Raw genomic sequence first — 12007 nt, 5'->3', positions numbered from 1 at the left:
TACAGTTCTAAAATATTATTTTACCTATACAATTATCGATGGTTGACCGTAAAAGGGTTGGTGCTTTTTTGTACGCTATATAAAAAAAAACACAAAAAAGTTAGAAAAATTCTAAAACCGCATAAAGAGCAATAAAGGTCACAAGTCACACGTTATTGGCAAAAGTCACTTGATCTGCTTTCAGACCTCATGCAATGCTACGTAATAATCATACGTTTATAAATAAAAGACTTCTAAAGAAAAACGTGATCAGTCGCATGTTCACGAAGCGCAGTTTTTTCGTCAAGTTTTATTAATTTAAATTTGTGTAGTCTATTTATAAAAATGAGTTTTTTTTCTCTAAGAATTCATTCGATGACTGTGGTTCACTTCCGTAAATGCTTGAAAAGCGGAAAACTAGTCAGAGAGTGTAGAGCACCGAAAATACTTTAAGTTCTGTTTAAACACATCAGTGAGGTCTCTGCGCAGAGTTCGACCGATATTACATCTTATATCGGTACAATGCGGCCTCTACATTATGAGATGGATTTCACGTTTTTCACCAGTTAAGCTGGTTTTTGAGTTGTTTGCTTACCGTGTAGTTCAACGTATGTAGTATTAAAGCATTAAAGTATGAGTATTATGTTCTACAGCATAAGTATTAAAAAGTAAATGTGTTTTTAAATCGAGGCAAACAAAACAAGATAGACAATGTAGAGCAGCCTGAGGAATCCGGCATCATGACAAGTAGTTTAAATGAATTAAACTTTTTTTTCGTTGACTACAGGAATTCCGTCCTCTGTGCATTAAACTACGCACGTTCATAAAAACCCCAAGATTGCAATTAAACGATCTGCTGCTTGGTAGGTCTAAAGCTTTCAATTCTTTAATTAAAACTGTGATTAAAAACTGTTGAAGATGAGCAGAAAGCAAACGTTGAATCTCTATCAGTTTGTTTTGTATGTTATTGTGCAGTTCGTAACCATTCGTAACGAACCAGAAGCGCTCGTAGCGTTACCTGAAATTCTACAATTTGTTGATATCTCTGTTAGAGCTCACATCGAAATCCCACGTGAAATCTCCGAATGAAGGCGTGGGTTCGAATCTCACTTTTTATACGATGTATAAACATGCAGAGATCAGCGCTTAGCGCTACCAACAATTCTGTGATTTAGTGGTATCTACAATGGTAGGCGGTTCCTGTATCTGTAACCGTATGCCGGTTTGCCTGTGCAAGCTTTCTTCATATGTCTTCCACGATCTCCTTTTTTCATTTCAAGTTTCTGTAGCTAGGCTGTAATCGCCAGACATACCTAAAAATGAGAACGTATTTGGAAGCACGACTGTGAGGACTAATACCCTGAAGAAGAAAATAATAGACAAAACGTTTAAACTATTTTAATTCTGCAAATGTTGGAAGAGTTATTTACCCCAAAGCAAACTACCGATAAATATAACTTACTTAACTAGTTATAAATAAGTAAAAAAGAGCATGCCTTGTACGTTTCATACACTTAAAAACTCTTTTAATTGTTATATAGGCGTTTTTGGTGATTCGATAGAATTTATAATTACACATATAATATATATGCATTTATCAACAATCGCACCTATATGTCGACCGCCCAACATAGCGTTATTTTAAATGTTTTCTTAAACACGGTCGAGTTATACTTTTCACAGTTTTACGTAAACATTAAAGCACAGTAAATTAAACCGGATGTTGATGTGCGCTGACGAGGGCATACTACTCATATTTGTATCAAGTTATTTCCGTGTACATTAGCGCTTGTAAGGATGAAGCTTGGTCATAGTTTTCGTCTAACGCTGGTTTCTAGCCACAGAGCGTATGTTGCATAAAAAATTTGTAAAAGTTTTCTTAACGATTCAAATTATTTTCTAGATACGGTGTTAAAGTTTGTTGTATTAAGTTATTTGATTTTATAGGCTGTGTTTACGGGAAGAAAAAGAGTAATATGTTTTCTGTTTGGAAAATTTACTTGTTTTATATATTATGGAATTCACTCACCAAAGCACAAGGTAAGAATCATCTAAAGCTGAATGTCGAGAGTTGCAAACTTTAGTGAAATAATTTGCTTAAGTTTTATCGAGACTTTATGAAATGAAAATTGAGAGATAAACAATTAATTTCTTCAAATATGCGTTTTTCGTCAGTTTGTAAATTGTGTTAGCTGTGCTATATGATCTCAATTCTCTACAACGATTGGGATTAATCGCTAAGCATTTAGGCATTACAACAAGAGAGATCACCATAATTTTATTTTTAAGAAATGTTTTCAAGATGATTCGTATAGAAGTAAAGTTTACAGACCGATGGTCGATTAACAAGAGATTTGTTGTCATATTTATCAGTCATGTTTTGTTCTGACGCAGAAGCGATGATATTGTTCATGAAAACCGACAACATCAGGCCCATTCGTAGGCACTTTTCAGAAGTTCTTTCTGCAACATTTTTCCTATTTAGTAGCGGAAGGAATGTTTCAATAATTTCTATTCATAACAAGAATGTGCCGGTAACATTGTGGCTGACTGAAAATTGACGATAAACTAAAAAGTGTACTATGGTCAGTAACATTTTTTGCAACAACTTGTCAAAACTTTTGGTTTAAACTTAATTAACCTTTTCATTCAAAAACAAAATAACTTACTCAAAATACACTTGATCTATCGTATTCAATTACTTGCAATTCCGTTTTTCAAAGTGATTTGTTTATAAAAACTATCAAGAACCATTTTTCCCGCTTTCATGAATAAATTTAAGCTGATAGGCAACATGATACATTACGATAGGTCTTACACTTTGGTTTTTGTATGTCACATCTAAATAAGTACATTTAGTTGCGATTATAATCGCGCAGATAATTATCTGTCTTGCCGGCATATTACTGTCAATCGGGCGTTCACAAACAAGCACTTAACCATTCTTGGCAAGTTTTAATCGAATTCATGAGAGTTGAAAAAAAATCTTTTACAAGCTCCCTACTTTTAATTAAGTCTTTTATAAAATGCTTAGACGCATTCAAAGATATTTCAAATGTATGTATATAATAAAAAGAAAACTTTCAATTTAGCTTTTTGTTATCATTTTCAACTGGCAGTTGCTTGTCTGGTTTCCCTTCTAGAACTTGAAATTGGCTCACCTTTTCCAGCTGCTCCAATACCATTGGATCGTATTTCTCCAAATTCCTTTCCACTAGACCCTATTCCAGCCGAGTCTTTCCCCTTTTTCCCTGATCCGCCTCCAAGGATCCAGCCAGGTCATCCTACAGGTATATTAACTTTGCTTCATCTTGAGGTATACGTAAAAGTCTAAAAAACATTTTTAGTTTTGTTAAGGGTCTTGGGCTGTAAGTTCCAATAAAAAATACTTTCCAAATTACGTTACATATAAAAAATCAGCATACAATAATATGTTGGTCTTTTGTTCTGTTCAACGGTGCTTTGTTTCTGTAATGAACAAGAATTAATCTTACTAAATTCTATTACCATGTCTATTGCTCACCCTGAATGAATGCAGATTTTGCTCCAATCGCTTTTCCTAGTCCAGGTAAGCAAATACTTTGAATTTTTCTTATTGAATAATTGCTGAGATGAAAATACCTGATGATAAAAGATGTTAAACACGCCCAGCAAAGCATGACACAAAGCGGCAATTTGTAATTAGACTGAAAACACAAAGATGTGAAAATAAAAAAACAAATTTTTCTTAATCGTGCAATAATAGGAATATGTTTTTAGATTGTTTTCCACCACCACCTGGACCAAACGGTGTGATTAACATTGATGTAAATAGCAGTGTCATTCCAGTCAAAACCACAGTAAAGTATGAATGCCATCCAGGCTTCTCTGCTACTGGCCCAACCCAATTTTCTTGTCAAAATGGGTCGTGGGATATTGAACTAAACATTCCAAATTGCACGATTCCTGAAACTGGTTTGTTAAATTATTTTAAACATTTGGCTGCTGTATCAAGCTTTGGTTTTAATTTTAATTTCGATGCAGGATGCGGAAATCCTCCTTTTCTGCTTCATGGCGATATAATTGGAGACCCACCGTATGATCTCAACGAAACAATATCCTATCGTTGCTTAAAAGGGTTTGAATTTGGCAACTCAAAGGCTTCTTCCATCAGTCGATGTGAGCCTGGTAACCAATGGGGCTTGCAAACACACGATGAGAACTTTCCAACATGTTTTCCAGGTGAGAAAATATGTATTGTTGTACTTAGTATAAGTAGTTGGCAATAGTTAAATTACGTGACAGGCGAAAGGCAATAAATCCATTTAAGTGCTCAAGGTTTAATTAATGCTTTACTTTAGACGAAGACTGTAAAATTTCATCTGATATATTGTTTTAGTTTGTTCTGTTCCTCCACCACCGCCTGTTGGCGCAGTACTGCTATCTAGTGAAAACATCTTTAACAGAGACACTTTTCCACTGGGAACGGAAGTGAGGTATGGTTGCGAAGATCAATTTTCAAAGCAAGTACTAAACACATTCACTTGTACACCTTCTGGATGGCTTGGTGGATTTCCTTCCTGTCCATTGCGTAGGTTAATTTGTAAAAGAAAACTCTGGCTGCTATTACGTGTGCAGATGAACCGCTTTTTTGTAATTCATGCAACGTCATAACAGCTTGGTTTGAAATGCGTCCATATATCCACCTAACTTACGTTTTGTTAAACAGTTTGCGATAATCCTCCGTCTGCGATAAACGCGAGCATTTTTCCAATCTCGACAAGAGAATTCTCGCAAGCTCGGTTTTTCTGTGATCCCGGACTTTTCACGTCGAATGCAACATTTATCTACTGCATCGGAGGAGAATGGAAGATTGCACATGAACGTTTTCACTCTTTTGAACCTGAAGGCGATTTGACGCTTCCCATTTGCGTCGAGCCATCTGAAGGTAAAATGTTTACAAAAGTTATTTCTTCAACGAGATAATTTTGTGTATAAGTAATCACCCCCTTCAAATTGACCAGGATGCGGGAACCCTCCACTTTTAATAAATGGAGCATATAAAGCTGAAAGTGAACCCAATCAAGAACATTATATTCACGAGACCATTACTTACTTCTGTATCAGTGGATATTATTTAAACGCACCAGCGGGAGCAAAAAGCACTTGTCTTGCTGGAAACCGCTGGAGTTTGAACGAAAGTGCTTCCAACTTTCCCATATGTGAACCAGGTGAACCATTGATAATTATAATTCCTTTACAAATGTTGATCATATGTTAATTCATGTATATATACATGCCTCATATATATAGTATTCATATTTTACATCTACTTGCTTCTCAGATTGTGGAAATCCTCCACAAGCAACAAACGCAACGGTGAGAGTATTTTCAACAATTGAAGGATCGGTTGCTCACTACATTTGCGATGAAGGATTATTCACAAATGATGAAACAACATCCACTTGTAGAAGGAATGGAACTGTCGTTTCATGGGACCTCGTTCAACTTCCACGATGTACGATCCCCGAAAACGGTAAGAGTAGTTGGGCGTATTACTGAATAGCGTTTTGTCAACATTAAATATCAGGTCAAATCAGTTTCTCAGTCATTTTCATTTGAAATGACAAACACTAACCTATAGGTAGCCTTGTATAATTAAGGATTATAGAACGAAGAAATAGTTGTCTTGTATACATGTATATTTTCTCGAAATTGGTGGATTTGCATTATAAGTACAATAACTTTGCTGAGTTACGGTTCTTTTAGAAATATTGCGCTATACCTACTGCGTAATCATCATTTATATGAATACAAAAAACTGCTCAAAATTAACTGTTACCAGGATGTGGCAATCCTCCAATGATCAACAATGGATATGCTGCGAGACTTCCTCCATATAAGGAAGGCGACATTGTGATGTATGATTGCTTCCAGGGTTATGAGCTGGTTGCCCCTGGTGGTTCTTATGTCGTTTGTCGTCAAAAGGAATGGGCCAATGAGTCGGAATCACCAATATTTCCTTTCTGTCGCCGTGGTAAATATGCATGTAGTCTATCATTTATTTCAATTAACACATAAAATCATGTAAACTGTAATTTGTTGTCCGTATACCATACTTGTATAAATGTATGATTTTGAAATTTTTCTTAAATTCATATTTTTTCTTTTCAGTTTGCTTATCACTGCCCACTTTGCCTCGGGGTGGTGTAGTACTAGTGGATGAAACTCTACGCAACAAAGACGGAATATCATTTTCCAACGGAGTCGAACATGGTTTTGGATGTCAACCGGGATATCGTTTGATTAGAGATGCAACGCTCACTTGTGTTGGAAGAGGTTGGTATTGGAGGTTCAATGGAAAACCGGCTAAGCCACCACTCTGTTACCGAGGTACCACTCTGTTGCACTTGTACATCCGGAAAAAAACTTACTTACGTACTGCATTCTTAAAATCTGTTTCTCACATTGCAATCTTTGCGACTTAAGTGCTTTATAAATGTTTTTTTTTCTAAATTTTTATGTAGATTGCGGTCCACCACCAGAAGTGGCAAATGCAACTGTCGACGCTCTGGCAACTGTAGAAACATGGGCAGTTGATTACATTTGCAATCCAGGCCTTTCCAGTTCTCTTTCAAAAACAATAGTATGCGATAGCAATGGCAAATGGGTTTCTTGGTCCCAAGAAGCTGAGTCTTTCCCAACATGTACTCTTCCATCTTTAGGTAGTAAATCATAAGGTTTTTAAATTATTTTGCCAAATGCCAAACAGATTATCTGGAACCAACACTGACGAATACAAAGTTAAATTGTTTTAACAATAATGCAGGTTGCGGGGACCCACCGGTTCTGAAAAACGGTTGGTTTTTCTTCGTCGGTCCACATTATAATGACACCGTGATATACCGATGCGATTTTGGCTTTGAAATCAGTGCTCCCAATGGAACTACGAGTACTTGCTTGCCAGGAAAAACGTGGAGACTTACTCCTGGGTCAGAGAACTTTCCGACGTGCAACACTGGTGACTATTAATACTACAGTGTAATAATCACCTTCTTTCAGTTTAACTTCATTTAGTTTCTCTATTTTATGGTTTCACCTAAGGTAAGATCATTTTTATCATGGTACTGACAAAAGTTTTTGCACGACTTATACTTGAATATGGTTTTTCATCGCTCAAGCGCCGGATACCGAGCTCGCATTTATGCTATAGTTTCGATTGACACTCATATTTTTATTAGTTTATTTTTCTATTTTTGCTGTCGCATTGTCCGATCTTTGAACTGTTCAATAAGTTTATTGGACAGGAGCATACATAGTTAATACCTTTCCCAAGGACATAACACCGGTAGCGTCACGAGATATCCGATACGGTCCGCATTGTTGCGAGTCCAGCGCTAAACCAAACGTCTACAAAGCCTAAAAATAATAGCTTGTGTATTTAAAGGTTGTGTTCAACCACCGCCAGAAGCAACATTTGATTTGGAAATTGTAGATGAACCGTTTAGAGATACATTTGGATTTGGATTTGGATCCATCGTAACTTACAGTTGTAAAGAAGGGTCCACACTTATTGGGAGTACAACATTAAGTTGCGGTAGTGGAATGTGGCTACCTGACTTACCCACATGTGTGCAAAGTAGGGATTACTTTAAACAAAAATGTTGTTTTCAAATTTACAAAATTTCTTAATGAATGCATTTTGTTTATTATGTCCTGCATTAAGTCTACAATATATATTTTTTATCTTTAGGCTGTTATTATCTTTTCAATGGCATAGACATATATTTTCATTTAGACTGCAGCGCGCCACCACCAGTACCAAACGCACAAATTAGACGAACACTAAACTCACAATCACAAAGTTATGAATATGTGTGCGATCAAGGTTTTTCTACCAACGATGTTACAATAACAAATTGCCTTGATGATGGAACTTGGAGCTTAAACAGGCTTCCCCGATGTACAGCACCCAAACAAGGTGAATACTGAAGAATACCTACTGCTATTATCGATACATTAGTAATTGCGTTGTGGTTGTTTACTTAATGTAACTTATCTAAATATACAAAACTTAGAGGAAAGTACTAAACTGCTGTGTTCAGATAACATTTACAATTTCATTCTTCTCTCTGTTTGTTATGAGTTGCGAGTTCATGCAGACACAAAAACGCTGTGCAGGCTACTATGATCATATATACTATATGGCATCTAGTGAAATATTCTCTGAATCCAGGTTGTGGAGGTCCAGCTCCCTTACAAAATGGAAAATACTCTGGTGAAGCTCCATTTGCAGAAGGTGCCTCTATAACATACCAATGCAAAGATGGCTTTAGGATTGTTGCGCCAAATGGTGCTGCGAGCACTTGCCAGGCTGGTAACAAATGGAGTCTCGAGTTGAACCCAGGCAACTTTCCAGAATGTAGACTTGGTATGTTAAGAATTATGAGAAATAAAAGTTGGCCTTCATAAAAACTCAATACATTTTGCTGCATAATAATCTACTGTTTTATATAGTTGCACTTGTTGCTAGTCATCATAATGTAGTTTAATCCAACTTATCTCCAGATTGCAAAACTGCACCGCCAAGGCCAAACAACGATGTACTAATTTTAAATGAGCCTGTTCCGGACAATAATGGTTTCTATGCAAAAGGCTCTGCTATAGTCTATGGTTGCGATTATCCTGGAAGTCTGACTGGATCGCCTGTCAGTTTTTGTCTTGGAAATGGGTGGTTTCCAGATATCCTCGATTTACGTTGTGTTTATGGTATGTTTTGTGTTGAGAAGTATGACAAGATACAAAAAGGATTTAGCAGTAGTTTATTTGAATTAATGTTTTTGCATTAAGCTGATTCCGCCGTGTTTATTCCGGACACGTACGTATTTTACGGACCACGGAGAAGGTTGGATGTCGCTAAAACCAACGACTTCATTCAACCAAACTCCTCTGTTACTACCAATATGACCAACTATACGGCTGCGAGCAGAACGAACGGTTCAGATTTAATTCCCATCACAAGTGTTTGTGGATATCCAGGATTTTGCGTTGGATCTCCTCCTGACATATATTTCAACTGCTTCAACCAAACTTTGTTCGAGTGTGAAATGTGTGGTGTGGGCCGAGCAGTGTCTTTCCTCTTTTTTGTTTTGCTTTTTGCTTTGACAATTTTTTTTGGCAATGCTTTGGTTATATGGGTAGGCTACAAACGCTTCAATCGGAAAAAAGCAAACAAAATGGACATTTGCAAACTTTCCCTTGCAGTAGCTGATATTTTGACAGGTACTGTAAATGGCCTGAACAATTGATTTTAATCTTGTCATATTATTTTGTAAATAAATACATAACAGAGAAAAAATACGTTTTATGGCTTTCAGTTACTAAAACTTTTAAAACAGAACTTGCTTTGTTTCTCAAGGAATACAAATCCTGGTTGTGGTGAGCTTCAACTTCACTTGGACAATGAACTCAACCGCAGTAGAACTTATCCAACAACAGTCAGCATTGCAGGGATCACCGCAAGCTTATGTGGGAGGAATCTTTTTTCTTTTCACTCTCACATCATCTCTATTTCATTTGGTCTATATGGGAGGAGAAAGATTATACGCCATTGTAAAGCCAATACACTACAAATGGCAAAAGAAAACATCTGTTTATGTCGGTCTCGGTGTAGTGTGGTTCCTATCATTTTTAAGCGCAACGGTTCCAGGTAAACATAGAATATTTGAAGAACTTTTAATTGTTTAAAAGATTAAACAAAAATTTAAGCAACTACGATTTCTTTTATCCTCTTTTCTTTGTTATTTTTTTTCAGGTTGGTTCCCCACTCAGTTGCATTTCACTTATTTGGCACCGACGTTTCTGTATCAACCTGCCATCACAAGCGCTGCTTCAAACATGGATTACTCAGTTGCTATTGCCTTTATGATAATATTTTACCTTTTACCATTTATGTTGCTTGTAAGTTACTTGGATAGATTTATGTACTTCTGTTTGAATGGACATTTATTAACTTTCTTTATCATTTGATGACGAAGTGATAAAAAACAATATTTCAATCGTATACCTGCTTAGTTTTTGTCCTATACCACTGTGGCTAATCTTTAAACACATACATTAATCAAAACACCTCAAGCATTTAACATAACTATAAAAACAATACCGTGTTACAAAATTAAACATTTTTCTAATTTTCTTCTGCTTTTTTGTAGACAGCGTCTTGTTTGATTACGGCAGTTTTCGTATATGCAGCTGGTAACCCAAGATCGAATAACACTGGTACTGAACAATCACAATCTTCCAACAATCGCAGAAACAAACGAAAACTGTCCGTCCTAAAAACAATTGCAATTATGCAGTTCGGGTTCACAGCGACGCTGCGTAAGTGTGTGTCGATATAGCATCGTTTGTTTTCATTGTTTTTTCTTTGGTTTAAACAGATTTAATTTTTATGTTATTTTTTCGTTTATTACATTTTTATTTGATCTAGTTCCAATCGTCGTGGCGGCTTCTTTGTTCTATTCTGGTCACTTGGATTGCGACGACATCGCACAACCTTACATGATTTGCTTTTACTTTAGCATGACAAACAGGTATCTTTAACATAGCTAGAAATATTATGGGTAATTTGTTACGAGTATTCGACATTCTCCTGATCAATTGTCTCTTCCATAGCTTGGTCAACTTCATCGTTTACAGCGCGAGAGAACGAGATTTTCGGAATGAGATAGTTGAAATTTTCAAACCCGGTTACTTAAAGCAGCTGAGTGTTCAATCTACAGCACAAACACCTGGGAAAGGCGACCATTCAAGTAAAAACGTTATTGAAACCTCTAAAACACAACAAACCAAGCAAACTTCGACTTCATTTTGAACAAGATTTAATCTCTTTAAATTTAGAAAAATATTTTGACAGCTGTGTAGTATCGTTTATTTTAGCATTGCATTTTGATTTTTGTTTCGATATGATCTTTTCAAAGATACAAAAACCAGTGAAGACACAATTGTGTTATATTTCTTCCTCTACTTTTGACAACCGTGTTATTTTGTTTAACTTGCTTGTGAACCATCTTATATTAAGTGCAAAAATTAAATACTTGTTGTTTTGAGCTCAAATATAGTTATTTAGGTTTATATTTTATGGTATGAGCAGCCAACATGATAGTTTTGGATGATCAAACTCTAGCGAAATGTTATTTGTGAATGACTTTGACATGAGTAAACTTCCAAAATTAATCATTATGAAGATAGAAAAACACATTATACAAAACGTTTTTTTTTTTTTACATAGAAGTAATAACGCCATGTAACACGTCTGATGCACTCGAGGTAGTTTCAAAATTTGACAGCAGTGTAAAACCACCCGTGGATGGCGTCGGCTATCTATGCTGTGCCCTTTTTACCTTGCTTAGGCTATAAAAAGTACCCCATAACTTGCCTTACAGAGTGCGTGTGTTACCCGCCTTTTTCTATTGCTGGTTCGAAGAGATCTGCAGTTAATTATATCAGATTGTATTTCAAACTGTAAAAACTAAGCACACCTACACAGCAGTACAGTGTCGGTAGAATCATCACTCGTTCGACAACGGTCAAGCTGTAATCACATTTATCAGTGCTTCTGGCCGAAGTCAGAAAATACAAAGACACGACAAACCAAGCATAAAACAACATAGGCCTTAACACTCCTCCCCAACCAATAAATTTCGATTCCGCATTGTTTGAACGACATTAAATAGTATAATTACCTATAGGCTAAGCATATGGTAAATACAATGACAAGCTGCAATGTAATCACGAAGCAACAACCACTATTTTGTTACCCAAATGAGTTTATAAATTATTTAAGGAGCACTTTCGACTACGTATACCATAATGGGCCACGGAACAAAGGTTTACAAAAACGATTCATTACACACGGCAAATTGGTGCACTAGTGACAGAAACTGCAATTATCACCCTAACAATAAAAACGCAAATTTAACAAGGTACAGTATTTCTATACAAATAATGTAAACACAACATTACTTTACAAACTACAATATACTTAAAA

At 36.1% G+C, this 12007-nt stretch overlaps 1 protein-coding gene across 1 annotated transcript; it reads left to right on the top strand.

Annotated features, from left to right (window-relative positions):
* Positions 1-1886: 1886 nt before the first annotated feature.
* On the top strand, positions 1887-11091 carry LOC143468198 (sushi, von Willebrand factor type A, EGF and pentraxin domain-containing protein 1-like). The gene is made up of 23 exons (XM_076965273.1): positions 1887-2019; positions 3123-3269; positions 3518-3547; positions 3739-3933; positions 4003-4200; positions 4358-4549; positions 4688-4906; positions 4983-5189; positions 5303-5494; positions 5804-5995; positions 6133-6351; positions 6486-6683; positions 6788-6979; positions 7406-7597; positions 7757-7939; positions 8195-8389; positions 8527-8727; positions 8809-9240; positions 9377-9667; positions 9773-9918; positions 10170-10338; positions 10448-10550; positions 10633-11091. The coding sequence occupies exons 1-23, from the start codon at positions 1956-1958 to the stop codon at positions 10829-10831; spliced, it is 4356 nt and encodes a 1451-aa protein (XP_076821388.1). The 5' UTR covers positions 1887-1955; the 3' UTR covers positions 10832-11091.
* Positions 11092-12007: the final 916 nt, after the last annotated feature.

This window comes from Clavelina lepadiformis, chromosome 1 (genome assembly GCF_947623445.1).
Source record: "Clavelina lepadiformis chromosome 1, kaClaLepa1.1, whole genome shotgun sequence".
In the NCBI taxonomy this organism is placed as follows: Eukaryota; Metazoa; Chordata; class Ascidiacea; order Aplousobranchia; family Clavelinidae; genus Clavelina; species Clavelina lepadiformis.
Note: the sequence above shows the minus strand (reverse complement) of the source record. Positions and strands in the feature narration are given on the sequence as shown.